Source organism: Acipenser ruthenus, chromosome 24 (assembly GCF_902713425.1).
Source record: "Acipenser ruthenus chromosome 24, fAciRut3.2 maternal haplotype, whole genome shotgun sequence".
Taxonomy (NCBI): Eukaryota; Metazoa; Chordata; class Actinopteri; order Acipenseriformes; family Acipenseridae; genus Acipenser; species Acipenser ruthenus.
In genome coordinates, this window is record NC_081212.1 from 26,803,953 (window position 1) to 26,826,000 (window position 22,048).

Below are 22,048 nucleotides of genomic sequence, written 5' to 3' on the forward strand. Positions count from 1 at the left end.
CGAACAGACCATCATGACAATGCCATCAAGGGAGACGTTGGGTATTTAACTCCGGAAATACACATTCATACAATTGAAGCATGCAATACATAGCAAGACATTTGAAAATGCAGAACCTATTGGGTTTTTAAAACAAATCATACCTCAGGGAGAACCATGCATCACCTCTCCTTCAATTCAAGCAATGTCTTGGTAAAATATTTGTATAACGATAATGAATTTGTGAAAGAAAAGGTTTCAACTTCAAGTAGCAGAGTGGAAAGTTCTGAAGTGCACACCCTCACTCAGATGCGGTACGGTCTCTGCATACTCTTCATCCCCGGTGCAGAATAAGCGCAGCTCCCCCGGCGCATCTCCCCGCCTCTCTGTACCGCAGCTCGTCTGAACGGGGATGAGCGCGGCCCACTTTAAACATGCGTGACGTCACAGACCCTGGTGCTGAAGCTGGCTGGGGCGGGTGCATCCTCTTCACCTGCTGTAGCACTTTGAAGATATTATACATTAAAAAAAATAATAATTACACACACACACACAGACACACACACACACAGACACACACACACACAAATACACACACACAGACACACACACACACACACACACACACACACACACACACACACACAAAGTATTATTATTATAAAATTGCATTTGTTAGATGACATGATATGACAAGCAGCACCTGGCTTTGAGCAAAATCTTACAACTCCTTGATGAATGTGTCTTATAAGTCAGGACCCCAATATATTAATATTGCTACACTCTTGAAGTCTTTGCCATAGACCTAGTTTGACATCTTGTAATAAAACACGTCCTTTTTTTGTGCACCACTGTAATAAAAAGATGTTTCTAGTGCTGCACATTGCGGTGGAGCTCATATAGCAACCATTTGTCATTTGAATGATTACTCTGGCTGGATAATCAGCTAATTATAAAGAGCCCCCCCCCCCCCCCCCCCCCCCCCCCCCCCCCCACTGAAAAGAAATAGTCTTAAAGCAGGAGAAGCAATTATACCAATTATTATTATTATAGTGCTCACTGTTCCAGGATCATTACCAGAACAGTGATTACTTTAACCTTTTCAGCACTGCTTTGGGCTTAAAATGGATCAAATAAGAGTGTGCAACAAGTACGGGCAAGAGACAGCCATCTTCAGAGTCCTGCTCCAAATCAGTCATTAGCAGATATTGCAAATCTGGATCTAATGCAGTGGATGTGGGTTCCAACAGACTAGCTAAAGATGTCTCATTTACCCACCCACCTTTAGTTATTTTTGGTAATGTTTAAACTACTCGTCCTTGTTCATGTGCTTCATTGTAATTTTCACATCTCTAATCTGTGTGTGTGTGAGTGTGTGTGTGTGTGTGTGTGTGTGTGTGTGTGTGTGAGTGTGTGTGTGTGTGTGTCTGTGTGTGTGTGTGTGTGAGTGTGTGTGTGTGTGTGTGAGTGTGTGAGTGTGTGAGTGTGTGTGTGTGTGTGTGTGTGTGTGTGTGTGTGTGTGTGTGTGTGTGTGTGTCTGCTCACAGTGGGGAGCCTTGTGTTGCTGATGGCAAGCTTTGTCATACAGGTAACATAATGTATGCTTTGTGCATGTTGCAGAGTTAACTCTATCCTGCTGAGAACAGACCACCTAATTGAATCCTGTAATGTACATGATTACCATCTACAGTACAGGCCTCTGCTGAACTTAGAAATTTGCACTCAATAAACAGTTAGCTGTGAAAAATGTTTTTACTGCTCAAAATGCACACAAACAACAAACACAAGTCCAAAGAAAGGTCATGTTATTTCCCCACTGCTCAGTCATGTACAGTTAGATGCTGAAATATGCTTCTTGGGGTTTGTTTAGAATATTTGTACCACAGATGAACCCTCTTTATTAGGGTTACCACGTGACTCCTGCACACAAGGACAGTTCAGGCTTTTCCACTCACATCGCAATGCATGCTGGTACGTTTGACCTGGCTCTGGTACCTTTCAAAGCAGGACTACGCTTACCAGAACGAATTGGGGTATGAAAAAGCTGCACTGTCCTAGTGTACACGGAGTCTAAATTATGGTAACGCGACTCTTTATCAGAAATCAGACCACACGCCTCCTCATACTTAATCCCTCTTGGTACACCTTGACCTAAAGAGGCACAACTTGCCCCCCAAATTGTTTTCTAGTTGACAAGGAAATTGGGGTGCAAGCTAAAACCCTTGTATATGGCAACACAAATTAGGCGTTACTGAACCGTGTAACCCTTTCCCGCTTAAATAGTATGGCCATATACGGGAATGAATAGGCACACATTTTGTGTTTTACTAGCTTGTGGTTAGGCAACCTTATAACAGAAATTAAAACCCATAAACCCACAGCAAAGACAGATCCGCGTTATCTTGCATTCACTGAGTGTTTCTAAAATTCATTATTTCCCATAAAGGGGTTATTATTTCAACATAAAACACCTCTCGTTCGTCATTTAAGACTTAATTAAATGACACTTCAGAGGTCTGGTATCTTCTCGTTCCTACACTACACAACACGGAGCTTCCTGTGACGCGACAAATCACATGATCAAAACACAGCGCAGGGATCTCTTCCAGGTCGTAAAGCGGAGGGGCGCAATGTTGAGAATTGTGTAGCACAGCCGCTGGTTTTATAAACGGTAATTAACAGGTTGAGAAATTGGGCTCTGAATAATAAAGGCACGATAGCGGGAAATACAACAATGCTGTTAAAAACCGAAAGAACCCTTCACTTGAAGAGCTCCCGGGGAAAGACAGTTCGAGTCGTCCGGGAGCACTATCTGAGAGAACACGTCCCTTGCTTTAGTTCTCTGTGTCAGGCTTCATGTCACAACGGTAAGAATTATTTCAACACGATGAAGCGTAAGAGAAAAATCGCATTTCAATTAAACACCGTAAAAATTAAAACGTTCGAGGATTTTGTCACTGTAATACAGAATATTTTGCCCACTGGTCCGCGAGACAGCAGTCACATTTTTTTCTCATCGTGCAACCACGCTTTTTTTTTGTTGTTATTATTATTAATATTACTTTAACTTCTGAAATCGCCTTGATTTCACTAATAAGATTATTTCCATCAGCTGTAAATGAAGATCTGTTGTTTACTACATGGCTATGGGCTCAGCGGACAGTCACGTGATCTACAAACTAATGTGAATTAGCTCTTCAGTATCGTTTTCACCTTCCATTAAATAGTTTTCGTTTATAATACAGTACTTTCTTTGATTTAATGAAAACAAATAAGTAAGAAATGTAAAGGTATAGTACATGGGAAATGATCCCGAGGCTGCCAGGTAATGTCAGTAGATTTTTTTAATAGAGCATGCTGTGTAATTGAGATACCTTTGACATTTAACATACGTGTACATTGGATTTTATGTATGTATTATTTACAGATGGCAAGCTTCTTCCAGGTAACGTGACCCATTACATCGTCCCGGACTGGAAGGTGCTGCAGGACTTCCTAGAGATTCTGGAGTTTCCAGCGCTGAGGGGCGTCATCTTCACGCAGACCGCCTGCCAATCAGTCCAGCACCAGAAAGGACGCAAGTACGGCGCTTTGTATTTCTCTTGTACTCAACAATATTAGTAGTTATATTTCTAGACGCTCCGACAGTCACACACTTATATAATTGAGTATAGATACCAGGCGCCCCTATTGTTTCTGGAGACGCATTTCAGTAGGCTAATAATAATAATAATAATAATAATAATAATGAATTTTGGTTTTAAACAAGTCCACTAGATCCAGAAGGTTCAGGTGTGTATACTATATTATGTCAACAGGAGGATTTGATTACTGTGCACGTTTTTCACTTCCATTGTAATGCAGGTGAAGTGTTACTAGATCTTTCTCCACAATATCTTTATCCATGTGTTTTCAGTGAGTGTTACCAGACCTTTCTCCACAATCTCTTTATCCATGTGTTTTCAGCGGCACACATCTGTCGTAGACCTGCTGTAGTTTAAATGGTGATAGTTGTTTCTGTAAGATGAGCACACATGGCTGGGAATGCCAGCCTTACAATTTCACCAAACTTAATGACGGTAATGCAGCTCCTGTGACCGCCTGCGCTAGCAGCAGGTCTGGCTCTTTTGTGCCGTGGTTAAGGTGTTGTGCTGGGAAGTGCTGTTGAGTTTGCCTCACACTCCATTCCCACTTCTGCGGACTGAACAATGCCCCCTGCTGGACAGCTTCAGTACCATTGAAGAAATCTGATATGCTTCAAATTGAAATTTCATAAAGGAATTAGCCTGTAGCTAACAAAATAATCCCATTAGTTTTACCTATCAAAAACGCCCTTTCACTACGTAAGTCTCGCTTGTTCAGTTTTTAAAGCAGCAGAATGTTATAGCAAACCTGCATTTTAATTTGTATATGTGAGATCCGGTATCCTTCCAAGTTAAAATAAGTGTTGAGTTTGCATGCCTTACTTTCAGGTAGTCTTCCAAGTTCAAAGCATGTACGCTGGCTGCAAAGTATGTCATTCACTGAGGTAGCAGATGGTTGGTTAATGATGGAGAAGAAGGCGTTGAAGTGGAGGGGACAGTTTGGCTCTGTAGGTGAAATAACCTAGGAAGTGCGAGATTCCATTCAAGTAAGTTATGCAAACTGAGCTTCCTATTACAAGTTTGCTGTAATGTGTGCTTCTTTCAAAACTGCACACGAGACCTGCATAGTGAATGGAAGTGTACGACAAGATAAGATTTACAGTGTTTTTATTAGCTAGAACCGCTTCAACAAGACTGTGCTGTCAGTACAAATCTGAATGTAAGGTAAGCCTTAACTAGCAAACTGCACATGTGTTTTTTACAAACTTGATGCATATTAAAAGCTCAAGAGAATTTCTTTCTTTCTTTTTTCTTTTTTGTTGCTTACAACACATTTGAATCTTTTGCATCATTAATGGGATGGGGCTTCATTTTAATAACTCTGACAATAACTCTCCATGTCTGTCACCGCGAGCCAGATGACAGTGAAGTCAGCGTTATCGCTGAATAAGGAGAGCTCGGGGTAGCTATCTAATCTGAAGTCGAATCTGTTTTTGCAGAATCTCACAAGACTTGTGAGGACTAGAAGATCATTGACTTTGAAGTTGACTCATATATTTCTAATGGTTACTGCTTTTGCCCTTTTTATGAAACAGGTATATTTTTGGCCATCTGTGGAGCTGTTAGACTGACTGTGAAAGCTGTACAGTGAATGATGCCGTTAATCTATGATTCTGAGAGTGGCAGGATTGTCTTTTAAGTCTCCTTATTGCCCTAGACGCCTGGTCAGTTACTTCCAGTCCCCCGTGGATCATTTTGCATTTTCTGCCTTTTAATAATTAATAATACACATTTTTTAAATGTATTTTATTTTCAAAATACAGTATAGTAAATGAAAATAAAAGTAAAAGCATTTACTTAATCTGTCCAAAAATAAATACAATTGTTGACATATAATGCAGGAAATCGCAGTATACCATCTAATGAGTGTCTCTAATATAAAATGGAATGAATAACTAGTGCAAAGATAGTACAAAAAACACAGTAATGTAATTGTTATGCAGTGCCAAAAAAAAAAAACCTGGTACTGTCTGTAGATATTTCTGAGATGTAGTTATATTAGACTTCAGGGTGTCAGATATGTCAGCTGCAGTGTGAAAATGATATAATTACTTTTTAGAAACAGCACTTCATGGTAATTATCTATTTTTTTCTGTCAGTAACGCAGCTTAGTTAAGAATTTGCAGTAAGGATCATTATCACCATTTGAATTTAGCTTCTTTTTTTTGTTTTAAAGCCGTATCCTCAGGGCCTAACCCAGACAGCATCCAAACACTGTGCATCTGCCAACACCCCAGACCACGGGGATCTCAAACAGCAGCTGTGCCAATCGACTTTATAGCACGTGTCGGGACGGGAGCCCTCTCGCACTTAACATGAAATGATCACTGGTGAAAAATGAGGAGGGCAGCTCAGTGTGTCAGGAGTCACGGACTGGCTTCCTCATGGAAAGCACACGTGTCTGTCGTCTAATTGGAGTGATATAAAGCAGAGTGGGCTGCATATCACTGATTCCGAGCAAGAGGCTGCTAGGCAAGTTTCATCTGGAAAAAAAAGATTGATCCCTTTCTGTCATGGATTATGTGTGTAGCACCTGTCTACTGTGACTGGCACACGCTTGTATGTTTGATGAATTCATCTTATGTGCGCCTCAGTTGTTTTTTTTTTTTTTTTTTTTTTAAACCAGTAGTAATTTATTTCTGTTCACAAAAGTGTTGCACATTTTGGTGTGTTTCAGTACAGGTCCATTTGTAGTAATTGAGCTGTAAATAATAATATTTTAAAAGGCTTAAAAACATGTAATAAAGCAGACAAGTAGAACTGTATGAAGAGTGTTGAGCTGAAGCACGTTGCTGGCAGTCAGCCCCAGGGGCCCCTCTGTGCTGGTGCCCTTGCCCTGCCTTCAGCCACTTCATTACTTTGACGTCCGTCTCATTTGGACTCCTGCTTAAGCAGCTGCCGGTGTTGCAGTGTGTGGCCGTGTTTACATTGCTGCAGTAATTCAGTTTGAAGTGGATCATCTTTAAACTCACATTTTATTGTACAAACAGTCACACTGTAGATGCAGATGCAGAGGTCTTCACTCACATTTCATTGCTGTCTGTGTTAACACGATCCTTTCACAGATACAAACAGAAGTGCATGTTTATCTCGTAACAAAGGGACAGGGGAAATAGACCTGAGCAATTGCAGAAAATGAAATGTTCACAGAGTGCCAAATCAGATTTGCATGTTCTTTGCTCTTCCTCTCAGGCAATACAACCGGCTGCGTAGTTTGCTAAAGGATGCTCGTCATGAGTGCATTCTGTTCTCAAATGAATTCCAGAGGTATTCCTACTGCCCCCGGGAAAAAGGAGAGGCTATGGAGAAGTGGCAGACCAGGTGTGCAAACTTTATCCCTGTTAAAATATAAAAGAAAGAAAGAAAGAAAGCTTTGAATAAAATCCATACGCTCTGAACGGCCAACATTTCAGCTTTTCAGTGAGTTGTGTCTTTCTCTTTGTTTCCTGGTACAGATGCATTTACTACGCTGCAGTGTGGTACTACCACCACCTAGCAGGACAGAAACCTTTGGTTGTAATAACAGAAGACCAGGATGCCATTGAAAAATACGGGAGTGAAAATAAAGATATTTACGTCATATCTATTAAGGTGTGGTGCTTTACAAAAGTCATTTGCTGCTGTTCTCTTAACATACAAAGGCAGTTGTAATGAGCACATCAGAGTCCTCACACTCATCTAGGTACTTGGGTGCAGTCCCAGAATTGTACAATCTAACCCTAAACTCATCATTCCTAAATCCAGCATGCGATTATGTGTACAGTGCATATAGTTTAACCTGTTGCATGCAACCCATTTCTCTGTATTTGTGGTGAACGAAGTCAACAGTATTACTCATACTTTTCAGGACTACCTGGAGGGTTTCTGGCCAGACCTGAAGGCTGCCCACGAGCTGTACGAATCGATTGTCCATTCTCTGCGGGAGAGGGAGAGCGAGAGTCAGGAGAAGGAGTACGCAGAGCACCTGCCTGTGGAGATCCTGCAGGCAGGGATCAAATCCGGACGATACATCCAGGTCAGACCTGCAGTGCTTTCCTTCCACTGCTGCGAGCAGACTCCCTCTAGTGGCTGATAAAGTATACTGACGATGTGGAACACTGCTTCATGGCATGCCTAGTGGTTAAGGATGAATTCAGAGCACCATGCTAAACCGTCATGAGGCTACTAGTTAAATCCCAGTTGCTGTCCATATCTTAAGGAGCACAGTTCAGTCTATCCCAAGCAATATGCTTTAAAATCTACCCAAGACCTTTTATTTTCATTTTATTTATTTAGCTTTTGTTGTTGTAGAAAGCGAAGGTATAACAGATTCGTTTCATGAGTTGTTTTATGTTTCAAATCCCAGGGCACGCTCAATGTAAACAAGCATAGAGCACAAGTAGAAGCCTTTGTTCGCATACAAGGATCTGCAAACAAAAATACAGGTAAATATATACAAACTGGCTAAATTCATAACTTTTTTTTCTTTTTCTTAATCTTGTTTGTTTTTCTTTTAAGTGTTATGTTTAGTGCTCTTCTGGGACAAAATCAAGTATACAATAAATCTTGTGTCGTGTCACCTGTGTATATGTAAATATACTTGGTAGATAAATACATACATACATACATACATGTGAGGGACTGTGGTACTCCCAGGATGCAGGTCAGCAGTCCCATATGAGAGCTATAGGCATACTAAACGAAACGTATCCATTTCCTTCACAAAGTCTTCAGTCGCTTCCTGTATAAGCTCTAGCAGTGTATCTCCGTACTCCTGATCAGATCCGTTTCCTCACAGAGCTGAGCAGCGACGTCCTGGTGTGCGGCGGGAAGCAGCGGAACCGCGCGCTGCACGGGGATGTGGTGGCGGTGGAGCTGCTGCCACGGAGCGAGTGGAGGGGCAGGGCGACGGCGCTGAGCCAGAGCGAGGGCGAGGACAGGCTGGCAGAGGAGCTGCAGAGCCAGCCCATGCCCACAGGTGCCCCGTCCAGCGAGGGGGGGGGGGGGGGGTTTGGGGATTCGTTCTGGCTCCAAGGGGACTCTTACCACATTTTCACGTTGAAGTAAAACCTTCAAACTCGAAACTGGGAGTGAATCGGGAGGTTGTGAGGGAGTGAAAACTGCTCTGTTAGTACCCTGAAAAAGCATACTGTATAAAGTGAAGCACTTTTGTTTTTTGTTTTTTTTTGTATACAATTATAAGTGCGTCCCCTTGAACTCTGCATGTTGAGACTGGCTTCTTGTGCATCTGTGATGTAATACCTGAAACTCTCATAGGCTGCGATCCAATACATTTACATAAATGAAATCCTTTGCCTATGCACTTTCAGTGGAACTGTAGCATATATCTGTGAGTTATAGCTGTAAATCATACCCCTGCGATTACTAATGAGGCTTCTCAGTCCTGACTCTGAACAGTCCCTGGGCTCTCAAGAGAATGACAGTGTAAGAGCACTCAAAGAGGTCTCATTGTATACCATACCGTTCCTAATAGCCTGTTCCACATTAAACCTACGAAGTCTGCTGACAAGTGCAATCAAGTTTTATAAAGGCGTGATAGAAAAGTGCCAAGGCTGTGCAATTCTGTGAAACTGCCAGCAGAGGGCCCACATTGCTTTGAACGATGCAACATGTAGTACACGCATGTAGTAAAAAAAAGATTTTAGAAACATGAACAAAATTCTACCTGCATGTTAAGAGAACAGTAAGTGTTCTTTTCATAATGTTGTGTTGGCTTACATTTTTAGGTACGGTGGTGGGCATTATTCAGAGGAACTGGCGGGATTACGTGGTAACCTTTCCCCCTAAAGAAGAGGTCCAGTCCCAGGGCAAGAATTCCCAAAAGATCTTGGTGACCCCCTGGGATTATCGGATTCCCAAAATTCGGATTAGCACGCAGCAAGCCGAGACGCTGCAGGTGAGGGGTGCCAGGTGCAAATTCTTCATGCTATAAGATATCAACCTAAAGCAGAAACTCAAACTCTAATCAGTTTTTACAATTGTGTTATTCATTTCTGAAAAAAACTGTGCTTTAAATAATGATACCTGCAACAGTGTAGTAGCTCTGTCATATAACACAAGGTAAACTTCATTGTGTCAAAGAACCGATGCAAACCAATGATACAGACCTATCTAGGTTACGATTTCTAATAGAATTTGCTCATGCAAGGTGTTGCTACAATGTTCTCTATAAGGTTCCTCGGGAGAGTTAAACGCTGGCCTCTTCTCTCCCTTTGTCGGCAGGACCACCGAGTGGTTGCACGCATCGACTCGTGGGAGTCCACCTCGCTCTACCCGAACGGTCACTTCGTCAGAGTGCTGGGGAAAGCTGGCGACCTGGAGACAGAGGTGGCGGCCATTCTAGTGGAAAACAACATACAGGTCCCTCCGTTCTCCGAAGCCCAGGTTAGATCACCAATCTTTATATTTATATTAGAAATCAATACTCACAGATTTGTTAAAACTCTGACGCATCCTGCGTACAGATGCCATCCTGTGCACAGAACACGTTTGTTTAATAGCAGGTCCTGAGTACGATCCTCGTTTTCAGATTTATAAAAAGGGTATACGTTTTGTGTTGGGTGTCTGTTATAAAAAGACGTAATTTGGCTCGGTTTGAGCTTGTCCAAAATGCACAGAATAACACCCCATACAATAAGAGACACACTGCATGTAATGTTTCAACTTCTGTTCATGTAATCTCAGTTGTATTGTGATGTGTATCTCAATATCTGAGCAACGGCCATAAAAAGGGAAATGCCATAAAAAGGGAACGTTTCTATGAGCCAATGGAAGTGTTTTTATGCTTTAGATGCGTGAGATGCCTGTGAATAACCCAGAGAGCCCGTGGAGGGTGGAGTCGGAGCAGGAGCCGGAGAGACTGGACCTGAGGGAGACGCACCTGGTCTTCAGCATCGACCCCCAGGGCTGCGAGGACGTGGACGACACACTGTCTGTGCGCAGGCTGGCCAACGGCAATGTGGAGCTGGGCGTGCACATCGCCGACGTCACGCACTTCGTCAAGCTAAACTCCTACACCGACCTGGAGGCCAGAGCCAGGTGATTCTCTCAATACACTGAACAGTGGAGACGAAACGGTAGAATTGGCTGATGACAACGATGCCCTCTTTCTTTTCCTCACCAGGGCTACCACGTACTATTTAGCTGATCGCCGGTATGATATGCTGCCTCCCATCCTGAGTGCTGACCTGTGCTCTCTTCTCGGCAGTGTGGATAGGCAAGTTTGTTTCCTGCTAACATTTTTAAAAGCTGCTGTTCACCTCCCAATGATATTCATTGTTCACGTTCAGATATAACTCCCTGGCATCTGTTTGATCCTCCCATAGTTTAGCGTTCTGTGAATGCTTCCTCTTCCCCTTGAAGCCTGCTTGTCGCTACAACACTTGGTGAGCTCTGCTCCTATGTCAAGCAGATGGAGGTTTTATTATATATCTGTTATAGCTCGAAGCCCAGTAAGTAACAAATTGCCCCCCACCCCCTCCCCCCTAGGTAAAAGTGAAAACAGATGAAACTTAGGAAATCTAATCTCAGGAAGCTATTTGTGTCCCTGATTTGAAGGCCTGCATCTCTTATTGTATTACATGTCGCTTTCCCTCTTGTCCCAACATCTTTGTAATGCTGATGGAACAATGGCATTGCTTGTGTGCAGAGCTGTGAATGCTGTTTTCCTTGATCCCGGCCCCTCAGGTATGCCATGAGTGTAATGTGGGAGCTGGATAAGAGCTCTTACGAGGTGAAGCGGGTGTGGTACGGCCGCACGATTATCCGCTCCTCCTACAAGCTGTTCTACGAGGCAGCCCAGGCTCTGCTGGATGGGGACTGGAGCGTGGTGGAGCAGATCCCTGAGCTGGCTGGGCTGGGCGGAGAGACGAGGCAGGAGAAACTGGACCAGCTGGTCTGGGCAATTGGCAGCTTGGCGGACATTGCGCGCCACTTGAGGGCCAAGCGGGACAGAGGAGGTGCGCTGGAGCTGGAGGGTGTGGAGGTGCGTGTTCAGCTGGACGCCCAGAAGAACATCGCCGCCCTGGTGCCCAGGCAGCCCCTGGAGGTGCACGAGACCGTGGCGGAGTGCATGATCCTGGCCAATCACTGGGTCGCCAAGAAGATCTGGGAGCGTTTCCCTCACCAGGCCCTGCTCCGCCACCACCCCCAGCCCAGGCAGGAGTTCTTCACTGAGCTGGTGGAGTGCGCCAAGGCCAAGGGCTTCACCATAGACACACGGTAAAGCTGAATTCAGTACACTTGTCCATTGAGATACAGCACCTTTTTTCTTGGGATATTCTGTCCCTTTTATTTATGCAGAGCAGGACAAATATAAATGATTTATTTACAGCTTTTTTTTTATTTTGGGGGGGAAAAAAGGGCAGATTACCAGTTGAAGCATAATTGCTTAGGGGAGGGGATAGATAGATAGATAGGCAGGCTCATTCACACTCCTTTCTTTGCAGCATCAGTGACCCAGGAAGCCAGTGTGAATCTCTAATTGCTGAGTAGCTTAATGGGTTTACACCTGAACTCTGTATCCTGGGGATCAGGGTTCAAATCCCAGCCGGCCTCTCTGAGCTTGATGTGGTTGATCTAGCAATGGCTGCTTTACTGAGCAGTGCAGTGCAGCCTTTAGACAACCACGGACATTAAAACTGGTTCCTGCCGACAGGGTCTGTCAAGTGGTCGGACTTCCTGTGCGATGGCTCCATACAAAACTTAAAAGGTTTCATTCAGTAAATGTAGAAGAAAAATATATATTTAGAGATGTGCATAAAACAAGATATTGTGGGTGACGTTTACTAGCATTTGTATTGGGATCTAATGATTTTTTATAGCACACAGTGCCAGTGTTGTGGCTGCTGTTCTGTGAATGGGAATTGCACTTTGCAGAGAGTGGCCAGATGATACAATTTCAAATCTGCACAGCCTTTTAAATACTGCTATTCAAAAATGTATGTTCCCTCAGAATAACCTGTCATTATTTTTGGTTGCATACCTATGAGTAAGTCTTTATTTAAATGAGCATTGATTCATTTTGCTATTGCTGCTAAAGCAGGTGAATGGTGTTTTGATGGTTCTTGCAGCTCTAACAAGTCCCTGGCAGACTCCCTGGACAGGGCTGTGGACCCTGCTGACCCGCTCGTCAATAAGCTCCTGCGCTTCATGGCTACACAGGCCATGTCTAACGCCCTGTACTTCTCCACCGGAGCGTACCCTGAGGAGGAATACTATCACTACGGTAAGCAGCAGCACTCTCACCCCGAGGGCCCCTGCTGAATTTGCAGGTGTACTGAGGGGGAGGGGGAATTGATCAGTTCGAGAACTTGTGAACTGCGCTGCTGTTAATAGGTCAAAATCAGTATACTTCCTCATAATGGGAACATTAAGAGATCCTTCGCACTTTAACACTTGGGAGTCCGCACATCACCCAAAACTCCTTTCAACAATGAGGGCATTGAAAAAGCCTATCATTGAGTTTATTGCGTTTCTCAGTGTTCCTCAGTGCTGTGTTGTTTTATTTGTTTTCTCCCCAGGCCTGGCTCTCGAGCGGTACACTCACTTCACCTCCCCGATCCGACGCTACGCCGACATTGTGGTTCACAGACTGCTGATGGCGGCTATCCTGAGAGATAAGGGGGCGGAGCTCCGGGAGACCCCAGCCAGTAACAAAGAGCTGGAGGAGCTGGCTCAGCATATCAACAGCAAGAACAAGGTGCAGCCCTGCAGGCTTTCAGACTAGAGCAAAACAGACTGCATATTATTTTAGACATTCTTATACCTTCAAGAAAACTGTGTTTGCCGTATAAATTGCAGCTGTTTGATTGGACTGGTTGCACTTCTTTAATAGAGCATGTTTTTTTTGTTTGTTTGTGCTACAGGCTGCTCAGCATGCACAGAAGCAGTCCACAGAACTGTTCCAGTGCATGTACTTCAAAGATAAGGACCCTGTAACAGACGAGCGCTGCATTGCAGATGCTGTGATCTATTCAATACGGGCTAATGGCTTGCTCGTTTTTGTTCCAAGGTAAATTTATGTTTGTTTCACACTGCTCGTTTTAGTATGCATTCATTTGTTTTTTTTTTTTTTTTTTGTTTATGGGGTCCTGCACCTCACAGGAGCACACACGTGGTTTTGTTACTGAATTTTGATATGTTGGCAACGCAGTAGTTTAAATTTGAAATACAGCATATTGAGTTTTAAATACATTTCAATAAATAAATATTACCAGCTTGTCTCATTAAAAGATCTAGACACTGTAAAGGCCTTTCCGCATCATCTTTCCTGCTAATATTGTCTTGGCTGACAGAACCACACTTGATTGTAATGTTGTATTTTTCTCATTGTAATTTAATTGATATAAACGATTCAATGAAATCAACAGCTATGCAAGAAAGGTTTTTTCAAGCTTGACTCCCCATGCTTTGCCTTCCAATATCCTAGATCATGGGAGATTCATGTAATGCAGTGCTTGTGAGAGACACAAGGCCGTGGGTACGTGTTCGCAGAATCCCTTTTCATTTCCCTTCTGATGCTTCAGGTATGGGATTAAAGGAGCTGTCTATCTGAAGAACAAGGAGGGCCTGGTGGTGTGTGTGAATCCTGATGGAAGCTGCGAGTGGAAGCCCGGAACTCTCAAGAGATTCCAGGACAGGATCAGCTCGACCACAGCAGACGGGTCAGAGACCTTCCCCTTGTTCCAGCACATCACTGTAAGTCAGGGCTGCCCCGTTTATATGCATTTTGGGCTGGGTTAAACATGCAACAATGCAGGTAGACCATCAAGTGAATCAGTCCATGTGGTACAATGGTCAAACAAGTTCTACGTTCTTTTGAGTTTTAATCAGTATTGCATTATACCATTACTCCAAAAAAAACTAATAAATACAATTTAAATGTTTGTTTGTTTTTTTTAAGGTAAGAATATCCGTGCAGGCATCTCGATCCCATTCGGAAAGCATCAGAATGGAAATAATTAGCAACAAACCTCACAAGGCGTCGGACCCACAGCTCCACTGCGACACTCCGCACCCTGCCAGAGCGGACCTGGTGAGGGAGGTGATTCGCTCTGCGGAGGAGGCACAGCAGGCTGAAGAGCAGGCGAGCAGGGCTGCAGTGGCAGGGGAGAACCAGGAGTACTGTCAGACTCAGGGAAAGAGCTTGTACTCCCTGCTGGAGGAGATCAGAGAGCTGGCCCTGCTGGATGTCTCAGCGGCTTCACTTACACCCTGACCTGGGGCTTCTGTGTCACTCTGCATCAGGGCTCCCACTACAGGAGCTATATGGTTGTAGTGATTGGAAAAAACTAAACCAAGTGTAGTGGTTATCTACATTAAACAAGTTAAGGTGGTGTCTGTGGCAGAAAGGTGTTGGTTTACAAGCATGACGATCAGAAAATGTGATGCTTTTAACGTTTTTTCTTTTTTCTTTGCATAACCAACTGAACTATCTCATCTGTTTTTATTTTTTAACCATATATGCTGCTATGACAAGATAAAAATGACAAAATTTGTGTGTTTGATTGTTGGATCAACACTTTTTTAAAATCTGTTCTACATAATGTATTTATCCATTTTTTTTCACAATTGCTTACCTTTCTGTCAACCTTTGGGCACTTAAGACATTTTTTAAATGGCGATCTTCTCAACAATACTGATTATTTGAATATGGAGCTGTGAAGAACTTAAAGGTAATTTAAGTTTTTTTTTTTTTTTTTTTTTCTGAAGAAACTATCTGCTATGAACTTCAGCTTTAAGTAATTGTTGCTGCGTTGTTTCCACTTCAGTGCAGCTCAGAGTGGCTCTTTACTTCGTAGTGTAATATCTGAACTGTCCCTCACACATAATTTACAAACTGCATCCCGGAGACTTGCAAATAAAGACAAGCTCAGTAACCTATCATCTTGTATCCCTTTTGTTACAAAGATCTTTGGAGTTACTGTATTCAATTCTGATTGCCTAATTAGGGGCAGCAGTAAGGTATGCAGCAGACCTTCCCTTACATGCAGGTTTCAGTGCTGCTTTGCAAAACAGGTAGTATATAATGCACTGAAGTTCTTTATTTTTTTTAATTACTGTACATACTGTTTTCTATTGTTTAAAATAAGAGAATTGCTTTAGTTCTCAAAGCTTTCTGAACTGTATTTTTGGGATAGTGTAAAAAAAAAAAGTTTCTTTAAAAAAAGTTTTAATAAAGTACAATTCTTTAATAAACATGTAATATACTGTCTTAATGACCTCATACAGTACAATCCACATACAACACAAACATTTACTTGAACAAAACTAACTTTCTCTATTGCATTGCCACCCACTTAAATCCAGAAGATACAGTTGCTCTGTTATAAAAAACACTAAGGTTGATAATGAATTGGCAGTCATAAAACAACACTTTCTACAACTTTTTTTTAACCCAGAACTGGGTTAAAAAAAAAAAAAAAAAAAAAAGTCTTGTTTAATCCCTGGAAACAATATATTGTTATAACTGCAATACCTGCCCCAAAGCAGTCCAATACAATTCTTTGCAACTTTGCTGTCAAGATGTCCATTTCACTTTACACCACACACAGTAAGATCAATCAGTGTCTTGTGCTATACCGTTTACTTTCTGCTGGTCTTCTGGTACAGAGGCAGAAACCTCCTCAGTGCTTGCAGACTCCTTCAGAGAATCTGCACATACCGGGGCATCACCTTCCTTCAGAGAATCTGCACATACCGGGGCATCACCTTCCTTCAGAGAATCTGCACATACCGGGGCATCACCTTCTTTCAGAGAATCTGCACATACCGGGGCATCACCTTCCTTCAGAGAATCTGCACATACCGGGGCATCACCTTCCTTCAGAGAATCTGCACATACCGGGGCATCACCTTCCTTCAGAGAATCTGCACATACCGGGGCATCACCTTCCTTCAGAGAATCTGCACATACCGGGGCGGCTCCTTCCTTCAGCTCCCAGCCTTGTTCACAGGTGGAGTTAGTGTGTTTCACCATCACAGTGTCCAAGTCAAGAGACTCCAGTTCCAATTCACTATCCAGCTCGTCTGAATCTGTGGGTTTGGCAGGATTGCTCTGTGTAACAGGAGGCTGAGCTGAAACACCTGTAAAAAGGAGGATTTCAATAAAGGTACAGGACAGGTATTCATTTCGTTAGCCAAACCTCCCCTGCCAAAATATGACCCTGTGTCTCAGATGTATTTCATTCCCTACAAAGTCACCAAAAATAAACGTAGATACCGTATAGTCAGGTTCATAACACCAAACATTAACAGTTACTTATTTAAAACACCCACTTGAGCCATAATGTTGCTGTGACACAGCGACGTTACCATTACTGATCCGCGACTGGCTGTTGTCCTGCTGCAGTTTGGCCAGGCGTCTCTCCAAGGCCAGCTGCTTGTTGCACTCGATTCGCTGCCTCTGCTCCTCTGTCAGGGTGCTGCTGGCACTGGGAGTTGACTGGACCACTGGCACGCTCTGACCTTCACTGAAAAAGGGCTCCGAGTCTTCAAACAGATGGGCTGACCTATTAAGCTCCTCGTCCTCAACTGCATCTAACAGGAGTGGAAGAAGTGGATTTTTTTATAATTATTTTTTTTATTTCTTAAAAATCGATAGCAAAATTATAAATATTAACCAATTGGAATATTTTTGTATGGAGCCATCGCACAGGAAGTCCGACCACTTGACAGACCCTGTCGGCAGGAACCAGTTTTAATGTCCGTGGTTGTCTAAAGGCTGCACTGCACTGCTCAGTAATGTAGCCATTGCTAGATCAACCACATCAAGCTCAGAGGGACCGGCTGGGATTTGAACCCTGGTCCCTAGGATACAGAGCTTGGGTGTAAACGCACTAGGCTACTCAGCACCTGGTTATTTCCACTGGCTTTCTGGGTCTCTGATGCTGCAAGGAGTGAGGTGTGAAACAGCTCGCCTCCCCCAAGCAATTAATGAACATTAGCACCTTTGGTGCACGCAATTCAGTATCAGGAAATCAACAATGCTGGCGTTAATCACAGTGTAATATTATTTGGTTTGTATTAGTTTATATGAAACTACCTTACCTACCAGTAACATCACATTAGGTAGTACAAGTCTGTGAAACCTGCAATAACATTTCAGCATCAAAATACGCATCGCCAATATTGAAACAAACAGGCTTATCGGTTTAGTATAATCCCCTCAAAACTATTTATCTATCTGCAAAGACACGTTTCTTTGAAGAACCACTTCATTTCTTTAACATAACCAAGCTTACCATCTTTAGTCATGAAGTCATCATGTGTAAGTGGCATATCCAGTCTTATTCGTTTGAGGCAAGTCTAAAATAAAACAGGTTTTCAGTGTTTAGGTCTTTAAATTCAGCAAGTTGAATGTATGTAAATATGTATGTAAATATGTTTTTGTGGCGAGGGATCCAGCAATCTACTGTAAAATAAAATGTGAATGCTGCCTTGGGCTCAACCTAGTAGTGATATTGTTTCAGGGCTTTTATATTCGTTTCCCCAACCATTCCCTCACCTGAACTTCTTTTTTATTTCCTAAAACCTCCAGCTTATCGATGAAGTCCTCAAACTGTAGTTTAGGGTACAGTCTGTGAGCCCAGTGCTCCATGTGCTGCATGACGACTTTCAGGTCTTCAGCCTATTAAACAAACACACAAATAAAAAAAGATGAATCGTTGCATTTTGACAAAATAAATGTTGATTTAAAGTTCTAAAAAAAAAAAAAACAAAGAAAGCCTGGAACGTTAAAAACTTAAATGTTGAAAGTGTAACATTAAGACCAACACTGCTGTGCATGACTCAAAAGAAATGCTTGGTGTCTTTTCACAACTGAAACGTGTGAATATCACATCAGAAATCTCTCATCTACAACGCTGTCTCCTCTCAAATACACGTCTACCCAATGAAGGGACGGACGCTGGACATTCAAAGTTTGTTCTGATCTAGCTTTTTTTTTTTTTTTTTTTTTTTAATACACCGATATTATAAGGTTGAACATCTGACCCCTCCACCTTCCCCCATAAGTAGAGCTTCTGGAAGTCTACAATGCCATATTGGCCCAACAGCCTCTCACCTCATGTCCTTTGCCTTTGAATCTTACATTGTTGAACATGGTTCGGAGTGCTGGAAGTCCCCTTTCAGAAGTCAACCTAAAAAAAACACAACATACTTATTAATGCATGGCAGAATGACCATATACAATTAAATGCATCGGGAGTATGCATCGATTAACTGGAACTGATTCTTCTAATATAACGTGCAACAGCAAATGCTTTTGTTATTTATCTCTTCTGTTGTTTGGCATTATACTGGCAGGTTATAAAGTCACCTGTCTGCTTTCCACATCTCTTGCACAATAAAAAGGAATATTTTGTACGGATCTTTACCTTTGTGAATCCAGTTTTGGCTGTGGTCTCTTCACAGACCTCCTTTTGGCTACTGGAGCTTCATCAAGCTTTGACACCTCTCCAGGATCGTCATCTAAAAACAGATCTATTACCGACAACAAGCCAGGCAAATATAAAACCCCAAACTAGCTATGCTTCAAGTAAATCTAAAGTTTCAACATTAAAGGACGAGTGAGAAATGCACATCACAATGTCCAGGAGAAATTAAAACTGGGTCACGGTGCAGGATCTCTCTCCCGGTAAACAATAAACTCTATTGTTACTAATCATTTCTATTAAATTCATACCCTTTGCATTTTCATTTTACTGTACAAACTGCTGCTGTTGCCGATAGGGAGATGATGTTTCTTTCCCTTATTTTTCACTCCAGACAATAATATAACCCTTGTTCACAGCTTACCCACCAGTTGCAAAGGGGTCCCCGTCCCTGGGGGAGAGGGGGGGTGAGAGAGGTGGAAACTGCTCATCCTCTGTGTTTTCATAAGCAGGCATGTCTGACAGACTGTTCCGTAAAGGGTCCATCGTGGCTGGCAGCAGTCCCTGTCCACCTGTAAGAGATGAAGAAATTACTGCTAGCAGGCATCGGTCAGCTTTAGAACAGCACCATGAAAAACACGTGGTAGGCAAAGCCCTCAATGACAGCCAAAATATACGTGATCCAGGGGGCCAGGATACCAGGAAACATTTCCTCCAACTGCACCAACAGCTCGGTGCCCAATTAATACCTGGAAACCTCAAGGTAAGTATAGTGCATAACATGCATTCCAGCCAAGGCTACAGTAAACAGGTTGTTGTCAGCCTCATGAAAAGGCAGGCGACCAGATCGCACAACAGCTCTCGAACAGAATCTCAACCGCACTATATAGAAGCACAAGGCTTATCTAAACCAAAAATGAGTGACTATCAGCCTTTTCACAGCATTGGTATTAAGGCATGTTTGAGGGAGCATTTTACTTTTGCATTCTGGAACAGCACAAACCTTGTAGTTTTGCATAGCTGGTACTTTGTAAAATTGGGGCTCAACTGGGGGCAAGTCAATCGTTTGTTTCTGTAAAGGGATGGAAGTAAGACTTTTTTTTCAATGTCTGATTTGTAGCTCGTCCACATCGCTTGCTCATACAAAGTGTTCTCATACCGGTGTCCACATTTAAAAACACACACACACACACACACACACACACCACGTGGCAATACAATAATACTGCCGGGGTAGTTACACGTTAAGTGTACTCACGTGTGCCTTCTTAAATTAATTTCACTTCTTCACACACCCCGCTGTGTTCTCAGCCTTTTACAATAAATACCCAAGGAAACTTAAATTACTGTACGATTGGAAAATGCAAACTTGCTTGTTCTATCGCCAAAATTAACAGCTCGCTCTTTACCTCGTACTTGTAAATCACTTTAATAAAACAAAATGCGTTTAAAACTTCATACAAGTAACGTTTCAATTTTCACTACACTGCAAACAGGAGCCATCTTACTGGTTAAACCATGTCTCAACTCTAGAACATGCAGCAAGCAAGGAAGAAGATCGGTTCTGCACATGCGCACAACACTATCTTAAACATGAACTAAAAACCAGCAAATAAACCAACCGAGTTCCAGACAGCAAAACGGTCTATTTGAACATGAGTTTAATGCAGAAATACCGAGCACGAATAAAGACAGAGAAATAATGTAAAACTAAAGTGTGTACAGGCAGCTTGAAACACAATTTAAAAGGTTCCTAAGAAAAGCAAGACGAGCGAAAATTGCAGTTTTAAAGGCCACAATTAAAAAACATAATACTGTGTACAGTGTAAACAAAGCAGAAATCCTTATGAAACATTAATATTTTAACTGAGTTTTATAACCATTACCGCACACATTTCGGAAGAGGCTTGCAACCTTCTTAAAATAATGCCTTACAACATTATAAAAATTATCTTATGCCTCAAACACGCCGAAAGATGTGTCGATATTATAAAAAGTAAACAAATACCGTACCGAAACACCTGCTTTTTATAAAAGTTTACTCAACACCATTCTTAACTTCTCTCCACCTACGAGCAGAGAAACAAAGCCCGCCAGACAGCCTGGCCAATAGCACATAAAGAAGGGTGACAACGAGCCAATCAGAGTTTAGAATGAGAACTACCAATCAAGTTTTGCTACAGGTGTTTCTTACTCAGCATCAACCAATTACCAAGAGGCATTCTATCGACAGCCTATCGAATTGCCCAGTGTTAAATGATCGGGGAGCACAATCCGTTGTACGTATGCATGGGTACGATATTTTCTGAAATGGTCAGGACGTGGTCTATGTATATGAAATTGCAAATGATACTTCATTGAAGTGGCCGTGAAATGTAATTCGAGAATTTCAGTGAAAAGGAGAGGCACACTTTTTAAAAACACATTTTATTTAGGTACATGGATGGATTTTAATCGTAATATACTTTTACCAGAATACATGATATTACTTGTTAGATAAAAAAAAAAAAAAAAAAAAAAGTTTAAAAAAGCAATAGGTTCACTATCCCAATAATTAGTTCACTATTATGACACTATCCCAGTGCCATTTTAAAGGTATTATATGAAAGTAAACTGACCAATATTGGACCAATCGTGTCCATTGATGACTATTGTACCACCAAAGAACTGCTGTCGACCCCTGCTGGTGTTGTAAGGAATTGCCTCGGTAAGATGAATTGCTTAATCCATTCATAATAATAATAATAATAATAATAATAATAATAATAATAATAATAATAATTGTCATTGCAACCTTACAGACGCATGTTATGGGAATCTGTGGAATTTTAATGACTAATGGTAGGTTCAACATCTTAAAACCCACTGCAAAGCAGAAACAATATTAAACCATGTGCAAACTGTATCTTTTTGCAAATACAGAGTGCGACTCCTCCAGTATTGGAAGCTATCTGTTTGGCGTAATAGAAAATTCCTGTACTTTATCTGTGGTTATAAAATTACCCACAAGAGGGAGACATTTGGCACCGCTGTAAACCTCCGCAAAACAGA

General features: G+C 42.2%; 3 protein-coding genes and 2 non-coding genes across 11 annotated transcripts in view; 2 read left to right on the forward strand and 3 right to left on the reverse strand.

The window, feature by feature from the left end:
* Positions 1–374, reverse strand: part of LOC117429889 (multiple epidermal growth factor-like domains protein 11) — a 79,694-nt gene extending 79,320 nt beyond the window's left edge. For 3 of the 4 annotated variants that reach the window (XR_009308443.1, XM_058999039.1, XM_058999037.1), the window contains exon 1: positions 144–374. The gene's annotated coding sequence lies outside the window, so the exon portion shown is untranslated. The remainder of the gene's footprint in view (positions 1–143) is intronic. The other variant, XM_058999038.1, reaches the window with a different exon arrangement.
* A 2,129-nt stretch (positions 375–2,503) lies between these two features.
* On the forward strand, positions 2,504–15,682 carry dis3l (DIS3 like exosome 3'-5' exoribonuclease). Its single transcript, XM_058999041.1, has 17 exons — positions 2,504–2,846; positions 3,407–3,560; positions 6,816–6,944; positions 7,079–7,214; positions 7,471–7,638; positions 7,969–8,047; positions 8,401–8,580; positions 9,350–9,519; positions 9,846–10,007; positions 10,414–10,661; positions 10,747–10,839; positions 11,310–11,843; positions 12,695–12,849; positions 13,145–13,323; positions 13,490–13,635; positions 14,150–14,321; positions 14,527–15,682. Exons 1-17 carry the CDS (start codon positions 2,714–2,716, stop codon positions 14,839–14,841), a joined length of 3,153 nt encoding a protein of 1,050 aa, XP_058855024.1. The 5' UTR covers positions 2,504–2,713; the 3' UTR covers positions 14,842–15,682.
* On the forward strand, positions 12,192–12,324 carry LOC131700989 (small Cajal body-specific RNA 14). Its single transcript, XR_009308797.1, has one exon. It is a non-coding gene; the product is annotated as a small Cajal body-specific RNA 14 (non-coding RNA).
* Positions 15,683–16,036: 354 nt separating the features above from the next.
* LOC131700609 (TIMELESS-interacting protein-like) lies at positions 16,037–21,122 on the reverse strand. Of its 4 annotated transcripts, XM_058999043.1 has the most exons (9): positions 20,884–20,965; positions 20,256–20,309; positions 19,426–19,569; positions 19,001–19,106; positions 18,688–18,763; positions 18,130–18,252; positions 17,867–17,930; positions 16,938–17,162; positions 16,037–16,709 (listed from the first exon to the last, which is right to left on the reverse strand). In XM_058999043.1, exons 3-9 carry the CDS (start codon positions 19,541–19,543, stop codon positions 16,183–16,185), a joined length of 1,239 nt encoding a protein of 412 aa, XP_058855026.1. In that variant the 5' UTR covers positions 19,544–19,569; positions 20,256–20,309; positions 20,884–20,965; the 3' UTR covers positions 16,037–16,182. The 4 variants fall into 4 exon arrangements, with proteins under 4 accessions (XP_058855026.1, XP_058855028.1, XP_058855025.1 ...); XM_058999045.1 differs by lacking the exons at positions 20,256–20,309; positions 20,884–20,965 and adding an exon at positions 21,011–21,122 and having other exon boundaries at positions 19,001–19,094; XM_058999042.1 differs by lacking the exons at positions 20,256–20,309; positions 20,884–20,965 and adding an exon at positions 21,011–21,122.
* On the reverse strand, positions 17,259–17,391 carry LOC131700988 (small Cajal body-specific RNA 14). The gene has a single exon (XR_009308796.1). It is a non-coding gene; the product is annotated as a small Cajal body-specific RNA 14 (non-coding RNA).
* Positions 21,123–22,048: the final 926 nt, after the last annotated feature.

Excerpts from the sequence above, each read along its gene's own strand:
- LOC131700609 (XM_058999042.1), bottom strand. The coding sequence starts at position 19,543 with ATGGACCCTTTACGGAACAGTCTGTCAGACATGCCTGCTTATGAAAAC. Across the intron at positions 18,764-19,000 it reads CCAAAACTGGATTCACAAAG|GTTGACTTCTGAAAGGGGAC; the intron begins GTAAAGATCCGT and ends TGTTTTTTTTAG. Across the intron at positions 16,710-16,937 it reads CCAGTCGCGGATCAGTAATG|GTGTTTCAGCTCAGCCTCCT; the intron begins GTAACGTCGCTG and ends TCCTTTTTACAG.
- dis3l (XM_058999041.1), top strand. The coding sequence starts at position 2,714 with ATGCTGTTAAAAACCGAAAGAACCCTTCACTTGAAGAGCTCCCGGGGA. Across the intron at positions 6,945-7,078 it reads ATGGAGAAGTGGCAGACCAG|ATGCATTTACTACGCTGCAG; the intron begins GTGTGCAAACTT and ends TTCCTGGTACAG. Across the intron at positions 13,636-14,149 it reads TTGCTCGTTTTTGTTCCAAG|GTATGGGATTAAAGGAGCTG; the intron begins GTAAATTTATGT and ends CTGATGCTTCAG.